A 22,639-nucleotide genomic window follows, 5' to 3' on the forward strand; every position below is an offset into this window, starting at 1 on the left:
ATTTATTGTATGATTAACCAATCCATGCCATGATGGGAGCCACAACCAGCACATTCATCTGGATGGCCCTCAAGCCCAAGTACAAGGCAGAACCATGGTTTTACTCCTGCTCCATTGTACCGTTTGATCCCCATCGCAGCAGACTAGATGAAAAACCATCCCAAGGTGCCTATGTACAGTCAAGTGGCATTGTTTCACACACTCAGGCTTGATTTGTGACAAGATTGCCTGTCGCTGACTTACAGAGTCTTGCTGATGCTACCCTGTTGGACCATGGGCACTAGTACTTGATGCCAGTCCTTCTACATGCCGATGCAGCATGATGCATGCGCAGATTTGGCAGTGTGATACTAATGCTGAAGCATGGAACCTAAGGACCCTGTGAGAAGTCTCAGAGTCTATCTATCCATTTAGTCAAGTGCTTTGTTTTTAAAAAGGAGTCAGCCATGGTATGTGAGGAGAGGTGGATGGCTGTATTATACTGGTCAAGAGTAAGAGAAGAGACTATTTTAGGTGAAACAGTGCAAAACACAGTGTCATATTAGGCTGTATTTTGTTTTACTACACTTCTAAGCAAGTAGCATGGACATTGATAAAACAACATACTCCCTTGTAATATGTTTTAACACAACAATTCTGATCACGTTTAGTAGGGACTAAGTCGTATTAGACATAGACTTGCTTTCAAGTAAGCATGCATAGGATTGTGTTGAGTGACATGGATTTTAAGAAATTTGTCACTTAGATGATAAGGAGGAAAAAGATTACTCAATGCATCTGATGGCGAGAAGAAAGAAGGACAACATTTCAAGAGCAGAATAAAACAAATGTGAATCGTTGGCAACAATATAAAACTCTGAACTTACACAAAGATTAGCATCATTTTGTACATCTTTCATTTCATCTAAGGTTTAGGAGACATACAAAAATGTTGCACGGACAGATGTTTGGATAACAGGAAAAGCTTTTTACATAGAGCTGGGTATGCTAGCAAGGGGATTGCGGGAGACACATAACATTCAGACAGTTACATGATACATATCTAACTTATATTATCATCCTTCGAAGTGTGTGTGTCTGTATCCTGAAAATAGCACCATGTGCTAAGATCTGTTTCAATGTGGATATATATGTTTCCTCAGAAATCTTACAAAGTCTCGGAATATAGCTGTTCGCAGATGATTATGAAGGATTAGTAACATCTTGGTTGAGTAGGAAACTGGAGAAGCATCTCAAAATATGGCTACCCACCAAATCTGCTTATTTTGTGACCTCATCTAAAGATGTCCTACAGAACTTAATTGCACTGCAGGTGGCTGGATCTCTCCCAACTCTACAATTCTATGAACTTAAATTTAATTTCTTCCTATTTCGATTCTACGGCACTATGATATTACAGGGAAGAGGCAGGCCAAACAATGATTACAGAGTATGACATGTTTATGAAACATGATTAGGTATTGTGAAATTGGTTGAAATGAATGGTTAGCAGGCTACCCAAGATTCCTTAGCTACTGATGCCCATGAACTGCACTGTAGTCTTTACACTTGACTTTTGCCTCCATCTACTAAACTTGCTAAGTAACTCTGATGGTACTCTATCATTTAATATTGCTGTAAATCATGGGGATTGTTGCTGCCATATATCTTAAACTACTTTTTCCTTTTCCTTTTCCTTTCAGTAGCAATTTGGGAGAAAGAAAATCATTGGAGTAACAGAATTTGAACACAAGAAATGTTCAGTATAGTCCCAACAGTAGGTGCCACGCAGCTCGTAACATGTTTATGCAGTTATGCTTCTTACTCAGGTGTAGACATGGAGTAGCTGTCAAAGATTTCACTTAAAGTATCACATAGTTATCACCTGGGCATTATACCGGCAGTCCAAAGTTTTGAGTGGTATTGCTTCCACCCTGGTAACAGTGCCCCAACATGCTGAATATTTCAAACAAATGGACCAACATGCAGTACAAAGCAGACATTTATAGAATTTATCAAGGGGTACTATGTACTGGACAATATCAGAAAGATGAGTTTTCAGATGCACCTTATAACAGTTGAATTCCCACATTCTTACTAAATAACCCACTGCTGCCTTCTGTAACACCCTCAAGCATCTCAGCATATACACGTGTGGCATCTAGAGAATGAAATGGGGTCCTTTTTTCATTCAGCTACATTTTTGTTCTGTGAACCACCCTGTGCATCACAAAGTTCCATGACGTGAACAGAGCTCTGTTCCTTGTTCTCTGGGTCCCACTCAGGGCTCTTGAGACATCATTTGGCCATTAGATCTACATATATCCAATGCATGTTTCATATATTTTATCTTTAGTGGCCAGGATTCAAAGAACTAGTTAATGTAAGCCCAATACCATACTCAATGTTGGTATTTCTTTCCCTTGAGCTGCGGACTCCTGTGCCATGTCACCAAGGCTGGATTAAGATATTTAAGGGCCCCAACTACTTAAAAGATTACGGTGCCCTCCATATGTAATTTAAAATAAAAACAATACTAATACATAAAATGAAATAGTTTTATTTTTCATTCAAATTCTTTATTAAAAATATTTCCCTTTTTGTGCCCCTGCTTTGCTTAGTCAGTCTATTGGGTAACCCAGCACTGCATTCTACGTACTGTTTAAGAAATTCCCCTTCATGTCAAAATGGCTTGCTACGTGGCCGTGCTTCTCTTTAAGAACCACAGGCCTGAAGACCCCTTCACAAAATGACTTGTATAGTTCTGTGGATCCCACCTTCTACCTCCAGGTTAAGGGATAAGAAACAGAGCACACCAAAGCACCAGCTCTAAGGATGGAGTGAGAATGCAAGCAAAGCATGCTTGACTTTGCAAGCACTCCTGCTTGAAATGTCACGAGCAGAACTGAGACCCATGTTTCTGCTTTGTTGAACCTCAGCCTGCAACTAGCCCCTCTCCCAAGACCCTAAAAAAAACACCTAGCTATAGAGAAGGAGGATGGAGTGAAAGCTAGTGAAGGACTCTTAATAAAGAAGGTCCAGGTGGGCTGCCTCTCCAGCAGCAAGTGACACACAAGAGTGCCTTTTCCCACTGGAGAATCATGGACTAGACTATAAGCTGTATGATTCCTAGAAGGATATGACTCTCTGCTCATCATTTCCAGCCAATGGTGGCATGTGGGGCCTCTTTTCCTTGGAGCTATTCCTTCTCTACAATGAGGGGTTTCATTTGTTTTGGGGGAAAGGCGGCTGAGAAGCATCCAGCAAAAGGCTGGCTGGCATTTGCAGCCATCAAGCTGAACACTCAGAGAACTCCTTGGAGGACTTCCAAGCATTCAACTTTAATGTCCAAGGTGCACAGATGTTTTCTAGGGAAAACACGAGTTTAGTTTCCTTTTTCTAACTAGCCCTGTTAGCGTCCTCATAATGCTATAGGAATGCATCCTTCTTGTAGAGTTTAAGCTGAAGCTGCACAAAACAACAATGGAGACCACAAAGGTACTACACTGGAAAAACAAACAAACCTTGTAAGTAGCAAACAGTTATTCTATATATGCTCACCAGGGCAAAGAGCAATATTGCAAGGCTTATGCTGTGTTTCAGGTCCATCACATGATCTTCCCCCATACTGGGGAGGTATACATGACCTTGTTCTAGTTCTTTGGCCTCGACCACATGTGAATGAGCACAAACTCCAAGGTGACCATTCCTCCCAAACTCCATGTACTGTAATAAAGCAAAGAGGCTTTAACAAGAAAATAACATGAGCAGCCAAGTGGGTTAAAAACAAACATAGTAAAACTGTAACTTGAATAACTTGGCCAGCATCCGAAGGAAGAAAACAACAACAGCATTTCCACCATTCACAAATATAAGTTAAGCCAAGTTTAGAGCATTGCAGCATTAGTGATCAGCAAGCTAGGCTTATGATTGCAACCTTTCATTTAATCATAATCATAATAGGTCAATAGGACTTATATTGCAGATATGGCTAGAACCACAGCCTTCAGCCCAAGACATATGTTGCTCTTGTGTGTGTTGTCTGCTCCATTCATTTCACTGGACAGCTGGTCTACATGTACAAAGGAAATGTAGACAGAGATCCGTTTCTTCCACAGAATGAATGGGATTCCATTAATGTTTAGAGAGCTTTGAAGATGCAATGGACTGTCTTGGACCTGAAGTAAACCACTGGAGTAGGGTATATGTGTTGTTCAAGAACAACACATTGTAACAAAGCCCATTATATGTCATGTGTATTTAGTTATCATGTGACAAATACAAAACTAATTGATTACCATCAGGTAGATGGATAGACAGGATCCAGTAAATGAACACTTATACCCAACAATCACTCAACTTCTTATGCAGATTATTTACTATACACAGGACCAAACTGATCAGGGCTCAGTTTTGACTAGGAAAATTCTGGGCAGCAAATGATTCAAAAAAGTATATGTGAGACAGTGGAATTTCCATGTAAGGTTTTTCGTAAGAGTTCAAAGCATGAACCACTGACATAATTTGATTTAGTTCAGATAGAGTTGCACTTTACTGCACTTTGTAACAAGAATTTCACCCATTTATCAGTCTTACATAAATTAAAAAATAAGCATTGCTTCAGTCACTTTCCTAAATTAGGATGAAACATAAACATTAAACTTCATTTGCTTCATTTCTATTTGTATACATTCACATGCAGATAGCATCTCTATTAAATCAATGGGGACAACCAAGAGACATTAAGCACGCCTAAGTCTGTGAAATCAACAGGCCTGATTCAATTAAATGATTGTGCTAGCAGGCACCAGCACAGCAATTCCTCCTAGCATAATGAGACTTCCCTTCCTCTCCTCCCCCTGCATGCCCCCCATTGGCTTTGAGGGAGGTCAGGAGAACTCCCAGACGAGCATTGGGAAGGATTGCTGTGCCTGTGCTAACAGAAAGATCATAATAGCATGATGTTGAATTCCTTTCTATAGCTGTGTGCATGCAGACACACACACAAGCACAGTTTCAATGGGACATTATGACTCAGTTCTCATTCAGGTGATAAATCTGTATATGGATTATGTTCCTTCCAACTGCAGAGGAGAGCTCAGAAATCTATACCCCTGTATCCATCTACAAGGAAAAGTAGATGCCAGGGATAAGGGTGCCATCCTAGTTGTCTCCCCCTGACATGATATTTTTCTAGGTGCAGTGATATATTCACAAAATCATGTGAGCTGCCACCACCTGCAGTTTCTTCTATAAAGTCCAGGCTGAGTTTTAGCACCTCAGTGAGAACTAAGCCTAAGTATGCCTACAATCCTTTGGATTGTGTCCAATGTCTATACTAATTGCAATGAAAAAGATACTCATAAACACCCTTTTCCTTTCTGTTTACCTCTTTCGACACATATCTATCTGTTTTAAAAATGGAACAGGCACACCAATAATAGCAGGTTATTTGCAAACGCTGTCAAAGCCTAAGACATGAAGAGGCTAAATTCCTTTATAAATTATTTCGTCTTCAGTAAAATATTAATGAACGAAATGCCTAGAGCAAGTTTTGCTTGTCTGCTATCAATGGGGCTTTGTATGTATGTAGTTTTTTCAGAGGAAGCATCACAAGTGGGGTGAGGAGTTAGCCCTGTTCAAGTAAAGGGGAAGGATGTCAAGTCAACATGTGGTGGAATTCCAGGACTGCCTACCCTGGAATCACCTGGCATACGCACATTTGTTATAATATATAACTGATACATTTCTAGGAAGAGTCTAATTCATATACTCATGATAATGAGCAATTTTTGAATGCTATTCTCTACATTGGCATCCACCAATGATACATTATATCCAAAATGTGTAACAGAGGTCAACCAGGGGTCCATGCAGGTATAATAATTATATATTTTCCTTGGTGACATGATCAGAACTTTTGGTTATCAAGTACTGAATCAGATACCAAGTGGCTTAAATTATCTCCATTATTATGCCTCGAACTACGTTCAGATATGAAAACTCCTGTTTATCAAAATATGTTTGCATTTATCAAATCATGTCGATAATTGCCAATTCCAAGAAGGGTTCCACCAGCTCTATCAAGGATCACATCCTCCTGATGTAAAACAGTATAGGCTTGCCTTTTCTACACACTGTAGCCACAAATGCTGGTCCAACCCTTCTGCAATTATATCTGAAGGGTTCAGCTGAAACAAGGTGTGTGAATTTTTTGTTAAAATGGAATCCAAATTCTATGCAAGGGAAATAAACATTTTGTGTTCTGTTATACATAAATGGAAGTGGGGTAAAGTTAAAGCTCTGACTTAGTCATCTTGAATGTTTTGCCAATGATTGCAGTATCAAGATTGGGATAAAAGTATCTGGCACGGATAAAAGATAAGTGAACAGGGACAAGAAAGTGATGGAGATAAAAAATAAAAGAAAAATGTGTAAGGGGTAAAAATAGCATTTTTCTATTATTGTGAAGCCCCCAACTTCCTCTTGTTTTCTGGCTGGATAATTGCTATTTATATATATTTAAATTTTCATCCACAAATAGCAGCACTTAAAAATGAAAACTGAAGTTCTTAGACTTCATCTTCCCCTCTACAGTTTTCTGATTCAGTGATATATCTGCAGACATATGGAACACATCCCTAAGTAATACCATCAGCTATGGATAGTCATTCTCATGAAAGCTAATTGCTTACTTAGATAATATATTCTACTTTAACTAGTGCCTTTCACTTTGGGATAGAAATTTATGCTCAGCTTAAGGCATGTTTTCTTTTGGAAGGCTATAATTAAGAGATCAGGAGCCAGTGTTGGGAACATATTGCCCTCCCCGTCCCACCACAATGATCAAGTTCCTTCACTCACTTAACCATAAGTAACTCAAACCAAAGTTCCTGTTTAACCAGGATTTCAGTGCAAAAGTTAAGGTCATTCTCAAATCCTCACCCTGGTTAGCATTAACTGTGGTGAAACTCGATGTCAACACTTCCTCTAAACATGGTAAGGGAGAAGGGATAATTGCCTTTAGAGAGTGGAGGAGATGAGATGATAGGGTTGCCATATTTAGAAGAGCAAAAAAGGGACACATTTGCCAATGTGTGCATTTAACTATGGATCACTATGGCGACGCTCATTTTACATACCCATGAAAAAGTGGACGTGTTCTGAAAAAAGAGGACATATGGCAACCCTGTGTGACTTCTCATTTCTTAGCCATGGTCAGGTTTGAGTCAGTGTTATAGCTGCACCAGCCCTATTTTTCTACCCTCATGAGCAAATCTAGCCATTCTCATATGCTGTGTGAGAGCTGGACAGAAAAGTTGTGGGTATGTCTAGGAAATGAGCCTCTGGATTCCTTGAGACTTCTTCCTGAGGAAAGAAATGCTAGCAGACATTACTATTTGATGTTGCCAGAGTTAATTATCACAAAGAATTCCCTAGTATCCTCTACTACTTTTAGGGTGTGTGATCCACTGCACACTCCATTGAACTCAATGATGCTATTTTTTGAATATGAGACTATACTGTTAAAGTGGAAATGTAGTAATGATCAGACCACTGATCACTGCAAACCCCCATTGTACATGTGAATGTTTTGGGGTGGGGGAGATGGGATAGTTCAAAGAAACCAAAACAGAGGTGCAATCTATAAGGCTGTGTTCACATGGCAGCTTGTTCCATTTACATGACTTTCCCCTAATTGTTAAGTTCTGAATTATACTTGACCTTTCACATGATGTAAAAGCCTGTTTTGGAACTATAGGGGAATATAGGCTTTAGAGCTTGCTTCCATGCTATTTGCTTTCAGGTAAAAAATAAATAAATCCGTTTGTAAATAATATGGAAATGAATGCTAAGTCTGCGCTGTATTCTAATAAAGTTCCATTGTACTCCACTGTAGTTCCAGAAATGGCTTTTCTGTTGTGTGAAAGCTCAAATGTGGAAACTAACTGTTATGTACTGAAGTTCTCACCCTGGGCCAGCAGGGGGATACTGTAGATAGTTATGCAAATAAGGGATCGAAAGTGACGTTCAATGATTGGATAGTTTTAGAAAGTTGTTACCGTTACGCTGTACTGGAGCTCTATATAAGCAGGCTGACTGAACCCTTCAGTTCAGTTCTGTCCTGGCCTGTGAATAAACAAGAGCTGTTTGAAGAATCGCTGTGTCGTCTGATACGTTCACCCACAACTTAACACTAATAGGTAAACTTTCTGAAAATGGAACAAACTGCATTGTGAATGCAGCCTAAATTGCCTGAAACAAAATCCACAAATGGGGGCTAACAGGCAGCATCTTCCCCTCATCCCACTGAATTCTCTGTTGTCATAGCATCTGGCAAAAGGCTTCACACAACTTGCTTGCCTCCAGAATTTGGAGGTGGAAAAGACCATTTTGACTTGGCTCAATTCAAAGCAGAGGCAAGGCAAGAACCTTTCGTTGCCCAGCCGTCTTTCTCATGTTCAATTACCTCAGCTTCGGATTAACGTTGTGGTCATGTAAACCGATAAGGTAATGCAAAATATTACAGGGCTATTACCCCCAAGAGAGATAGCAGAGGCTTTTGCTTTAAAATGCTGGAACTCGAAAATATGCTCTCAAAGCTGGTTGGCAGTTCCAAAAGCATGAATACACCATAAAGTTTTAAGAGATGACTAATAATTGCAGTCATTTGTCCTAAATTAAAGTCCCAGTGAGTCGGTCACAATCTTTAAAGAGTTAGCGTTTCAAGTGCTTAGCATTAAAACAGTTCAATAACATCCACAATTTCATTGATTGGCTGCTAACACTACCTGGACAGAGGGCAGTGTTATTGCAAACCCTTGATTCTCTTAAAGGGCCGCTGCAGTGTGTCCCGTAAGGTGATACACAAGTTCTGGTTCGCACCTGCGACCCTTGACCACAAGTAACTGAACATGTACTCCACTGGGCCCACTCTTCCACACCAGATTCACCTGTATCCAAGACAATAAACAAACATGAATACAGCAATGAGTATTAATATAGATTTGTAGTAAAATAATAATAATAATAATGGCATGCAAGCATCATTTAGAAAATAATAAGAATGATACTTTATTTTTAAAATAAAAGATTCACTAAAATAAAGCACCTATGGAAAAATATGCAGCAGAGTCGAAAATAAACACTTGAAAAAGAAAAGTGTCATGTAATATGTGGCATTAAAAACAAAGAAACTGGGATCTGGTTTTACTGGCATTCACCATTTTAGTCTGCTGCCTTTCATTGTTCTAGAAATTGCACTGCTCTCTGGACCCTACACCAACAGAGAAATCTATTTTAGATGACAGAAGAACAAATGAATGCACATGAATTATAATTGTCACATCAAAATGAAAGTGGAGGGATGACAGCAAAAAAACCCAACCACCCTCCATTTTTTAAATAAAAAAACTTGAATGTTGTAACGTGCTTTTCTTTTTTAATCTATCATTTCTTTTTCTACTGGAAAAAGCTCCAAAAGTTTAAAATATGAAACTTCTTCACCCTAGTTTGCGCTTTCTAAATAAAGAATGGCTTCTTCTTCTTACAGTTCCACAAAGCACTAGATAAACACTGGGAAGAAGAAGTTTGATTTTTCTTATTGCCTCTGTTACAAAAAAGCTGACTTCCCACATTCCAAATTAATTAAGGGGGAACAAATTAAAACTTAATCCGGACAAAACAGAGGTGCTCTTGGTCAGTTGGAAGGCAGCACAAGGAATAGGGATTCAGGCTGTGCTGGATGGGCTAACACTGATACAGGCTGACAGTTTAGGTGTGCTCCTGGACTCAACCCTGAGCATGGATGCTCAGGTTTCTGCATCTGTACAGTTGAAGCTAGTGCATCAGCTGTGCCTAGTCCTTGAGATGTCTGATTTGGCTGCAACAGCACACATCTTAGTTGCATCCCATTTGGATTACTGTACTCTACATGGTGCTGCTTTTGAAATGTGTTCCGAAACTTAAAATGGCTCAAAGAGCTGCAGCCAGATTGCCGACCATGGCTGGTTACAGGGAACATAAGACCCATTTGCTTTAATAGATTTTATGTGTGTATAGTTTTCCTTTGGTGCTTTTTTTTAAATGGTTGCTGGGTTTTTCCTATGTATTTAGTAGTTCTCATTTTTATATGTAAGCTGCCTTGAGTCCTGTCAGGGAAAAGGGTAGGGGATAAATAAATAAGCAAGTAATAATAATAGTAATAACAACAATAATATTCTCACTTCCTGTGTGAAATGGAAGGCCTTGAGCGTATTTACTTAACTCACCCTATATACATACAGTATATGAAAGGGATATTTGTCTTGCAGCCCTAATAATACTGACTAATGGTTGGATCCAGAGGAAATCAGTCATGTTTAGTTAGCTAGTTGCCTAACACAAAGCATTCTGTAGGGGACTTACAATCAAGTTTAAAGCATTAAGATTTTTTTAAAGCCATCAATTGAAATCAATGGAGCACTTAAAAAATAATAATTAGAATAGGTCATGACAAATTATCCATGACAGACTTCTCCCATTTATTTCAATGGGACTAAAGCATGGCCAACTTCCTCTGGATTCAATACTCTGGGACCTGTTTAAAACATGGTAAAGATCTTGCTGCAGTAACAATCTTGTACACTCCTAAGTAAGGCTTTTAAATTTTATTTAATTTCCTACACGCCTGACATTTGCTTTTGCCTTTGTCAAGGTTGCTTAAAGGAAAGGCCAAAATGGAACCCATAGTCAAAGCTGTGCTCAGCTTGTTCCTCATTATGTAAATTAGATCTATACACTGAATGCAAATGATCATTTATCCCACAAAGACCTACTTACAGTGTACTAGCGTTAAAATCTAAATATTCAGTAATAATAGTGTTTTCTTATTCTTAATAGTACTTCCTTATTATTGAAATTTTCATTATTATTGAAATGGTCAATAGTATCTCTTAGAGTGGTGAATGGCACTATTTAGTGGGAATAAATTCCAAAGAAAATCCTCATTATGACATATTTTACATGGTTGTTTTTGTATATATTTTTTCAAAATTATATATGGATGTTTTATGATGGCCTATATTTGTAATGCCTAATAAAGGTTTGGCGATGGAAGTAAGAAAGAAATTTTCATTTTCAGTGTTGTGTGGGTCTCTGCAATTTGATTATTAAAAGACAGAACACATGTAATATGACTGGGTGTTGAATTTTTTATTATTGGCAGTGACAAGCACTGCTGAGCAGGTTGTCTGAAATGTAGAGGAGGACAAATGTTCAAGGCAAGCTTCACCTAACCTCAATTTCTTCCTCATATGTAGGGATGGGAGAACCTGTCAATTTTGGTTTTTCCCAGTTCTACATTGAAGTTCAGCTTCTGCATCAGTTTAAAAAAGCATAATGAAAATCAGCAAACTTCTCCTAATGAACACATATATATGGAATTTTGCCTAACATACATGCTTTTGCAAAGCAATTTACACCAATATAATGTGCTTTTATGTTATTTTCACTATTATGCAGTTTTGGTATATGTTATACATACACATTAGTTGGCTGGAGAACTGCATTGCAAAATTCAGACAAGGGTGAATTTTGAAGAATGGATGCATTTTGGTTGCTCATTGTTTTGGAAATTGTGAAGTATGCCTATAGTACGCCTATAAATGCAAACTGAATCAAATCTCTTTCTCTTTCCCTATCACAAGTATCCAGTGGCGTAGCGTGGGGGGTGCACGGGGGGCCGGCCGCACCGGGCGCAACATCTGGGGTTAGGGCAAATCCACGGGTTAGGGGGCGCAAATCCACGGGTTAGGGGAGGCAAATCCACGGGTTAGGGGGTGCCTTGCCCCGGGTGCTGACAACCCACGCTACACCACTGCAAGTATCAAATGCCTTGGACCTTTGTCCTGCTTTGCATCTGATTACCCTACGGACAAATCTAAATGTAGTAATTTATCTCGAATTTCTATATGCACATTTAAGCTGCAAACAAGTGGATATTTATGTAACTAATTCCAACACAGGCGGCAACCATTTTACGATATGTGATCAAACACACACTCATCGCTGCTGACCTGGAAGTCGCCTGAAAATGGGGCCAGAATGGGGTGGGCATATGCACACTCCATCGATGTGCATGGGGTTCAATTTTTTCTATAGACTGAACCACTGCCTATGCTTCATGTTGACTGAAATGAATGGGAGATGATGATGTTTTAAATACCTTTTCCTTGCTTTGCTCCATTCCCTCAACTCTACACAATCTTGCCAGACAAGTGCCTTGTCTTGCTACAATAGTTCCTTGAGAGTCTGGGAACAACATGCAAATGAAACTCCAACATGAACAAGGATTTTGGATTCTCTTTGCTTCCTTTGAAAGAGGATGGGGAAATCTACTTGCAGGCATGTGGGTGTGGGCCAGAGACCTCTGAATTGACATTTAATGCCTTGCACTAAATTAGGATACAAGAGATGTTTTACATAGCAGCATAGTTTTACTTTCTCATGGGCTCGGTCCTTAAAGCATTGATACTTTCCCTCAAAGCACTAAGGGTGATTTAGGCCATAAATAAATATTAAAAATTAATTTTAAAAGGGTTGCAAAAGCATGAGTTATTGATTGGAGCATGAATCCATTTAACACTTACCTGCATTATAATCATACAATCCATTATGCCTAAAGAGAGGACAATCTGGAGGAATGCACAAGTTGTGGTTGGAAAGGAACAGACAGTCATGCTGCAGTCTTGTGCTGTTAGGACCAATGACCATGATGCCCTGCTTGCAATAAGCTGTGTGCTTGCTGTGATATATGATAACCGTCTCCTTCCTTCACCATGCACTCAGCTGCCTAGTTTAGTCATGATTCGGCAACGTATTTCCCACCCACCTCCATCCTGCTGATCATACTTTGAAAGAGAAATAAGATGCATGGAGATGCAAGACGATGACAGTTTTACAATAAGCCAAAATTAATCCACATCTCTGCAGGAGCAGAGATTGTGTCATCTTGTCTTTAGATATGCTTGTAGAGATTTGTTTCACTGCTTATATACAGATCTCCTCATTCTACAAAGGTTTCCCTGTGCCTTTCAATGGAAGGGGGCAAATGATGCATGTACAAAACTAGCTCTCCATGTTCTAGGGAAGTGAAGGGGACAGTCTGCAAGTGCAAAAGTTCTGTGTGAGCATCAGAGTGATAAATGGGCACATGAATGCAGCATAATTTCAGCCCGAAATGTTTGGACATGTTGCATTGCCTGCTATCAGACACTCACAATCTGCCACTCCCTAGCACACACACATCACCCCCCCATTTTTAGTAATTTTGTTTTTGGTTTTTTTGCAGGGGGCAAGGACGAGTTCAAGGAGAGAACAAATCCATTATTCTGAACAATTTCAACCATTTTGTGGAAATAATTGTATGGCATGACACGCAACCAGGATTTTATTTCTAGACTCTTTTTTTAATTAATTTGTCTTTACATAAAAGGAAAATCAACCAGAAATAATCTTAAGTCACAGAAACAAATAAATGCCATATCCAAAAGTCTTTTTTTATCAGGCTTATTAATTTCTGAATGCGTACAGGTAAATCTATGATGCATGTTAGAAGATCCTAATGATTCTACTGAAGGAGATACAACATTAATTTAACCAAGAGAAAAGAAAAGCCGCACAGTGAACCACATACGCAATGATCAGTACCAAAAAGGAAAAGGAAAAGAAAACCAGGATGGAAAAAAAAGTAAGAGATGGATATTAGTAACTATGTTGAAAAAAAGCGCACAGTATTTTGTAAAATAAATTATTCTGCAGTATGCAAGCTACAGAATGGCCAGTTTACATATAACACTTAACCAAACGAGCAAAACTGTGAGTACCCAGAGCAAAAATTGTGGCCACTTCACTCCTCCCCTGGTCCTGTTGCTGCTGCACTACCAATAGGTAAACCATGGTTTGGCGTAGCATTACATGAAGCCTCATGGGTTGTCTTCCCCAAAACACCAAAAGTGGTAAACCAAGAGGAAACCTTGGTTACATCTCATTGTTTGGGAGAGGAGCTAGACAAACCATTAGTTTGGATTTATATGCAGCACTGATCCAAAACATAGTTTAGTGCAACATGAGGATCAAGGAAGACATGAAGTGCCTGTGATTTTTGCTCTGGATATCCACACACTTGTTTGTTCTCAGCAAGCCATAGTTTGGCTTAGCATGGCATGCAAACTGACCCACTGTTTCCTCGGTATTATGCAAGCGTTTTCAAGCGAGGATTTTGGAAAAGAAGCTGGGGGAGAGTTAAAGATTCACCTCCTCTTCCCATTTGCCTCATAAGCATCACCTCTTCATATTTTTACAGTGGATAGAGGGTACTGTTTTCTATGGATCCAAGTAAGTGCACTGAAGTATATGCTAAAGCAAACTGCATCTATATATATAAGAAGAGCTACAGCAGACTATGGCACAGTTCTATGGTAATTCTTTGGGACTAAGAAGCAGACTAAAAGCGGTCAGAAGAAGCTGATATAATAAACCTGCTGGAATTGTCAATAAAGTCCAGTGCTGCTGGAAAAGATATGTGACTAAATATCTTTTGGAATTCTATGTATAATTTACAGCTCTACATGGGCCACTGATTAAACCAAAGTTAAATCCTCTTATGCCCCTTGATTTACTCTGAAGATTTTAAAGCACACCCTTAGCTTAAAACCAATGGGACTTAACAGAGCTTAACTTTGACTGAATCATACTTATATTTTCTAGGCATTATAACTGGGTTTCAAGGTATGATCCAGAGAGCCCCCTTATGTATGCCTCTTTTGAGAGTGATTTATATCAGATGTTTGTGATGCTGTATCAGGTCACAGCCTCTTGTTCCCAAGTTCAGTTAACATCCTTACACACACACACACACACACACACACACACACACACACACCGTAAAACATGGGAGCTGTTTCAAGGTGATATGATACCTCCTTGCATGGGCACGTGTGAATAGTACAAAACCACTTATGTGGGGCTGATCACATGGGTCTTTCCCATGGAATCAGTACACTGTGAGAGAGCATGTCAATTCCATGGGGAAATATGCAAATGGTCAGCCCAGCCCATGTGGCCACATTATTCACAGACATGCCCCCACAGTGTAGGATTCTACCATATTGAAGCAGCTCCCCTTAAAGGTGATTTTGCTAGAGTGTTTTGAGTGTTCCTGCTCTAGGAGTATAGTGGCATGCTATACTATACTATGCTTTGGAAAATCAAGATGCACCATAATGGAATTATAGCTAATTTACTAATGTGGGTCTATAAGCACTATGGTTGGGGGAAAATGTGGGTGAGGGGATTGGTGGGTTCGTGTTTAATATCTTGTACAGAACAAGACATTTCAGGAAACACAGTGTGCCATTTAGCACAATCAATGGATGGTAAATTCAGAAACTGTGCTATTTGGGTGAGAACTATAAGGTATCACTTGATAACTTGAACTTGTGCAACTTCTATAATCAGTCACCCCACAAGGGACCACTGATTACATCAATTACCCAGCAATGGATATCAAGGGTGGGAGGAGATATGATTATCATATGACCTACCACACAATAGCTAAAGCTTATAAGGCGTCACCTACTCCTTAGATACAATGAAGGCCTCCATATTAAGATGTTAGATTTTGCTAAATCTTACAAAACACTGTCGTAACAGGTACAATCTATTCCTTGATTGCATTCTGAATACAATTTACTCCATCACACTTACACTTATTTCATGGAATTACATGGAATAAGTGGTTGGGCATTTTTCAGTGTAGCTTCTATGAGTAAATAATTTCATTTAGCGACCAATGTGCATAACTTTTTATTTGCCTTGATGTATTTGGCCAGGTTCATTTGCTAGTTTTCAAGTGCTTTAACTGGTTTAGCAAACTTTCTGGCGTCTGATCCAGATATAGCCATGTGCAAATATGTATCCACAGCCTAAGACAATGACTGGGATCCCCTTCTGAGATGCAATGCACTAGTACACTTTGAAGTACCAATGAGAGCTGCACTCAATGCCTAACACTCACTCATCTGGGAATAAGGTAGTGGAACTTTTTGTTCCACCCATTCATATTTACTTCTGAGTAAGCATATACAGGTTTGTACGGTAAGTGCAGGTTTTTATTTTCAAGTCAACAGAATTGGATAATCAGGGCCTTGTTAAGGGAGCATTACAAAGAACATCTTATAAGTTGAACACTGAGGTTCTTTTATTTTCCTTTAGTATATTACTTCTGGTTTTCTGATTTCCCATTGAGTAACTATCCAGTCACTTTGAGGAGGAATCAAGGGAATGGGCCAACTCTGCTCCCACCCAGGAGAAGTGCAAACAAGTCTCATGGCTCCATATATCAGTACCTCTTTATTATTATTGTGCATGCTAATTGGCACCTTGTGTGGGGAGAGGAAAGGCACTCCCAGGGGCACAGATATGGCCCCGAGACTATGCTGTGAGTATCTAGGCATCTTATTTATGAAACAGGCATATGTGTCCTTAATAGGGGCTACACTTAATTTCCTTCTAAGAAGCTGTGTTGTTGTTTTGTGTGCTTTTCCTTAAATGTTTACATTCAAAATCATTATTATATTAAAAGAGATATTGCTTTATATTTAAAGGAGGACAAATTTGACAGTATTCACATTTGACACTGTTTTTAAACAATCTGTCTAATTTTCGGCTACTTTATTTATGGACTTTAACTGGTGGCAAAAATAAAAATAAGAAGAAATGGCTTTAAAAAAGTATCAGCTTAGAAAACTGACAAATATGCAGCAAAAGATTATGGAGACATGCAGTGGCTTTTCTAAAATTAAACACAGTAAGTAGAAAAAATGTAACTAATGTATTACCAGTTTGTGCCATAAATTTAGCAGCATCAGCTTGTTCCTGAGGGACCCTTTTCTCATGAACAGATCGAGGTCGCTGACTTTTAATTGTATGATCTCCCATCATTCCAAATTCTAAAGACAGAATAAAGGTTTATGAAAGCTTGTGTGCAGACATTTCTCAAAAATTTACATACTATCTCATGCAATATGTTTGTCAAAAAATAACAAAAATCATAATAAAAAAAACCACCTGGAGAGGGCACTGGTAAAACTTCAGACCATGGCAATTAACATCAACTTAGTTTGCTAGGCTAGATAAAAAATTATAATTAGGCTTAATTCTGTGTCTGGAGAGAGTTTTAAACCAGAAGCTTGTTTAAATAGGAAATAGAAACATATCAGTATTTTGACACATACTAAAAATCAGTTGCAGGACAAAAATCAGTTATTTAGACTGGAGACATTTTACTCAGAATATTTTAAATCAGTGCAAACCACACCAGAGAACTACCACCACTGAGTTAAGTGTTGTTGTTCTATGACAGAAGCTAGTGTTTCCTGTGGAGATCAATACCTTCCCTGCTCATCATTCAGCCTGATGGACTGGTAAGCATATCTTCATGAGAACAGAGACAATGTCACATAATGAAGTGGCCCATAAAATGCTCAGTGAAAAGCTGGATGCAATGGCAGCTGTGTCTGTTACTTTCATTGCTTCAGAAAACTCTCATAGTTATTAACAAAGCGTGTGGAAGGCCCAAGGCTTTTCCCCCCTGCTGTTGATTCTAAAACAGAACTCTCTTTGATTTTAATAGGGGAAAATCTATGTTAAAAACTCCCATGTGGGAATCGTGAGATGCTGCTTGGAATAAAACCCAGCTCTGCTGATAATTTTCTTCACTGCCTTTGGCAAATCACTTAACCTCTAACAGCTTGAGCCTAAGATTTGCTATGCCTGTACATAAATGCTTATGACTGGGTGCCTGGACACCTACAGCCATGCAACATCACAGTGTGTTTATATCAGTAACAGAGGCAGGTAAGCCATCATAATAAGCGCCAGGGCGCCAAATTCAAGATGTACAGATGAGTTCCCTACAGCACACACAAGTAGGCCTCAATCACACTCATGGTGGGAAGTTCCTCAGGAGTGAGCAGGGCCACTGTGTTGGTTGAGATCACTGTAGCAGACATCATTAGTCCTTAATAATGTGAAATCCCACATTGCAACAGCCCCTTTTCCAAGCTCCTTCCCAGTGCTATTTTTCTAGAAAAGGAGGTGCCAGAATTCACTGTTCTCATGGAACAGCAATGAGGCCCACCTGAGATATGCCAGAACTGAGTTCCGGCAAGTTCCGGCTGAAAGAAAGCCCTGCTCCTTTCTATGAGCCGTTTTGTATATATGACAACCTCCATGCAAATGCATCGGAAGAGAGTGAGAGCTGAGTGGTCACTATTGGGCTCACAGTCAGTTTCCATTTGCCTGTGTATTGATGGATGAAATCTGGAGTCTCGATGTGAAAGTTATATGCAAGGCAAAGATAGTTTGAATAAAGGCTGCAGTGGTCAAATTGTGGTGGTTGTGCGTATAACTCACACCTTGCTGTGCCAGTGCTCACAAATGACACCCTTCTGTGAGCGGGGGGCTTGCTATAAACCCAGTGACAGGTCCCACACTCCTAAGAAATTTTGAGTTCTCTCTCTTAATACTTGAAAGGTTTTCATTTTTCCAAAATGATACAAGTCTCTAAATATTCATGGTTCAATTTTATTTTTTATTTAAATAGTAATAATTATCCATGCTAAGAATAGCTGCACATTTTGCATCTTACAGCGAATATTTTAAAAACCTTATTAATAAAATAAATTTGTGAATTTTCTGATACATTTTACATGAATTCTAAAAATGCCTACGGAATTCAATGTTTAATATTCAACCCATTCCTCCCCCCAATGCTAAATCTAATCTTAATTTTACTCGATGGTTTGCATTTCCTGGTGCAGAAACAATATTTTTTAAAATTATGATCATTACTACTACTAGTAGCATTACTACAATTATTAGAAAGTTCACTGGGAGTTACAGTTAAAAGTTGGAATTAAACAGATACTGTAACTACGGGGTTAAATATATATATATACGTTCCAATTAATAAAAAAGTGGGTAGACACTTCTACCCATTTGAGGCCCATCCGCTTGTGTGGGATCCAGGCTACTGAGGGGCCCCTGAGAATGATGGTCTCAGTGGTTCCCTGCTCTGTGGGTGGCATCCATGTTTCTCCTTATCACCACCCCTGTTTTCACTGCTTCCTTTCTTGCCTATCCCTCTGTGCCTGATCCCCTTCACTTTGGATGGAAGACAAGGTTATTTCTTCTCATTTTCCTCATCTTTTAAAGTTCTTGTTTAGATATGCTGAACAAACCCCAAAGATAGTAGATCTTCTAACATCACAGTCCATACAGGTCCTACTGAGTTAAATGGAACTTACTATCTCATATGTGTTCATAGGACTGCAAATTCAAGATATTAGGTGATTATCTAGCTTGATTGCACTGGACAGTATGAATAATAGAACTAATAGGAGGTTCAGATCTTCAGGGGTGGACATTGGCAATGTGGCACCCTGTGCAAGGCCAAAATTTGATGCCCCTACCCAGCCCTCATACTGCCTTCCCAAATCAGGGTAAGTGAGGCTCTAGGCTTTGGGGAGGAGGTGTGAGAACTCTGGCAGGGTCCTAGAGCCCTCCCGTCTCCTTCCCAAAGCTGGGTAAGCACTAATAAGACTTTGGAAAGGAGAGAGGAGGACTCAAGGACCCCATCAGAGACCTTACACCTTACAAGGCTTTTGGAAGGAGGCAGAAAGATGCCCCCTCAGCTCTGTGCTCTGTGCATGGAAATTGGTTGTGTTGCCCAAAAACTACCTCTGTGGACTTTGTCACACAGGGGTCAGAGAGCAAGGCAGAACTCAACCCAATATGGCTTCTAAATGGTGACAAATGTCTTCATGTCATGGGATAGCAGCTGAGTAGGATTACAGTTTGGTACCCAGCAATGTAGTGCTACCAATGATATGGAAAAATGTGTGCACACCTGAGGGGAGATTATTTACCCAAACAATATACCTCATTTTTCGCCCTATAGGACACACTTTTTCTCCTCCAAAAATGAAGGGGAAATGTGTGTGCGTCCTATGGGGCGAATGCAGGCTTTCGCTGAAGCCTGGAGAGCCCCACCGCCAGCCCCACAAGTTCGGGGGACAGTGGGAGAGGCACGGCGCGCCTTTCCCGCTGTCCCCCGACTTGGTTTGAAGTCTGGCGACGGGAGAAGCCTGCTCCTCCCCGCCACCAGCCCCACAAGCTCGGGGGACAGCTTCTCGCCCCAGCCCCGTGCCTGGGGGAGGGAATAAATTTTTTTCTTTATTTCCCCCCCAAAAAACTAGGTGCGTCCTATGGGCCAGTGCGCCTTATGGGGCGAAAAATATGGTATATAGCAACAAGAAATGCCCTGTGCTTACAGAACATTGTAATATGCGTGTGTTGGAGAGAAGGCATGCAACCATAGGGCTCCTCCTGGACTTTAATGCACCATTAAAAAAAATAATGTAAACAGTAACAGTGAATGCCAGGCTGCTGAATCTCCAGTCTGTAGGTAAGGATTCACTGGGCTGTTTGGGGCTGATTGAAAATGCAGCTCAAAACATCTGTAGGGTACTAGGTTGATGAAAACTGCTTAAGGAACACCGCTTCGTAGCGCTATGCTGTAGTGCTGAAGATAAAACATCACGATGAAACTGGCCCACTAATGTGCTCTATGGTGTACCCTTCCAGAGCTACTTGACATTATGTACTACTAGTTACATATGACTGGAGCTGGATCATGGCCAACAGGTTTAGCACTGAGGTGCCGTATACAAAATATATCAAATTTTCCCAAAAGCACATTGAAAATGGCACAAGGGTTGAGGGACGAAGAAGAATGGGGATTCCCCATGGATGTATCTATGTACTTCTCTGGATTGTGGATAAGTTTCAGGGTTCTGCGTCACTCCTGGTTTCAGCCAAAACACTGCTGTGTGATTGCCAGGGGTGGGGTGGGAAGATAAAAACCTGTATAAAAATTACTGCTGCCTCCTTGATATGGGTGCCCATACCAGCACATATGAAAATTTCCCAAGCCAAAATGCAAAATTGCCTGTCTGGAGAGATCTGCAAATAATCAGTATGAAGAGCTGTATTAGACGATTAATGCTGAAACCAGGAAAGGTGCTTTGCTTCTATAGATAAGCTTCATTTTAAGACCCAGGAAGCTTGACACTTTTTAATGCATTATTCCTTTTTTCCATATTTCCTAGCACAGTTCTGTCACACCAAGTGAAAGAGCACAGAGCGTTCAGCATCATTTGCTGTTACTTCACGTTGTTTTTCTAAATTTCCTCTCAATAGGTGTTTTAGTCACACCCACAACTGGCTGGTATATATATATATATATATCATCACTAGATGGCAGGATGGGCCTTAATTTTAAGCTGCAGATCGCTGCAGTAAAAATGAGAATCTGCTTTTTCTTTCTGTTTTTCCTCCTTCCATATTCTGCTCCAGCAAATAAATAAATAATAATAAAAATCAGTAGGATATTCTCCTGAGTACAGCTTGAGTGAAAATCCCCCCAAACCCAAATTATTAATATGAAGGATGAAGAAAACAGGGCAATTCTGATAGTCGCTTTGATTCACCCTGTGCTTTGCTAAACTAACTGAACTGAAAGGATAAACATGTCCAAGCAGGTCACTGTTCACTCCTGCTTCTGAATACATTCCAATTAAAAAGGAACTCTCAGGTTATGTATTCCCACATGTAATTCTCCCTGGGGAATTCCTCAGTATGATAGCAAAATACTAAAAAAAGAGGAAAACATATTCCAACCACCCTTCAACAGCTGTTGAAGAGTATCTGTTGGGTTATCCCAACGGCCAGGAATAATGCTACAGAGAGGCGGGGGGGGGGGTTATATTTTCTGTGGGTGAAATCAATGTTGCACTAAAGCAAAGGGGTCCCTCAGGCAAACATTTCAGCTTACCAGATGGAACGAAACCCCTATCTTCCCCCTGTGTGCTATACCTGGAGTTCTCCCCAATTGTCAATTTTGGCTGCAAGTGTGTATATGCAAGGGGAGGACTGGGGCGGTGGTGGTGGTGGTGATTATTCAGGATTTCTACTCATTAGTTCAATCCCACCCTGTGAGTGTGAAATGATAGCCAAAATGTCCTCCCAGTTCAAATCTCAGTGCAGTGAGATTTGAATAGACAGCCTTAGACATGCCCTTGGCCTGGTACACACAAACTGCTAAGCCATAGTTAGCATTCTAAGACTCCATACCAGGGGCCAGCAAACTTTTTCAGCAGGGGGCCAGTCCATTGTCCCTCAGACCTTGTGGGGGCCAGACTATATTTTTTTGGGGGGGGGATGAATGAATTCCTATGCCCCACAAATAACCCAGAGATGCATTTTAAATAAAAGGACACATTCTACTAATGTAAAAACATGCCAGATTTAGAAGGCGATTGGGCCAGATCCGTCCCCCAGACCTTAGTTTGCCTACCCATACTTAGTTTGCCTGCTCCATACCCTCCAACATGCTGCCAATTAAAATTGGGGTGCTCATTATTTATGATTTTGCTTAGTCACAACCTGAAGGGATGAGGAAAGACAGAGCCTCTCCACCCCCCAATGTAACAAGAACTTAAACACTCTGCATTGCACTGTCATTATTAAGTCAGGTTGGAGCGTGTTGAGGGGAGGG

The 22,639-nt window shown here is 40.0% G+C and overlaps 1 protein-coding gene across 5 annotated transcripts in view; it reads right to left on the reverse strand.

Annotated features, from left to right (window-relative positions):
• Nucleotides 1-22,639, reverse strand: part of ADGRB3 (adhesion G protein-coupled receptor B3) — a 445,105-nt gene that overhangs the window by 272,887 nt on the left and 149,579 nt on the right. For 4 of the 5 annotated variants that reach the window (XM_028722675.2, XM_028722674.2, XM_028722677.2 and 1 more), the window contains exons 3-5: nt 16,860-16,970; nt 8,772-8,933; nt 3,541-3,705 (exon numbers count right to left, since the gene is read on the reverse strand). In XM_028722675.2, coding sequence (XP_028578508.1) covers nt 3,541-3,705; nt 8,772-8,933; nt 16,860-16,970 — 438 coding nt within the window. The remainder of the gene's footprint in view (nt 1-3,540; nt 3,706-8,771; nt 8,934-16,859; nt 16,971-22,639) is intronic. The other variant, XM_028722676.2, reaches the window with a different exon arrangement.

Source organism: Podarcis muralis, chromosome 3, assembly GCF_964188315.1.
Source record: "Podarcis muralis chromosome 3, rPodMur119.hap1.1, whole genome shotgun sequence".
Lineage (NCBI taxonomy): Eukaryota > Metazoa > Chordata > Lepidosauria > Squamata > Lacertidae > Podarcis > Podarcis muralis.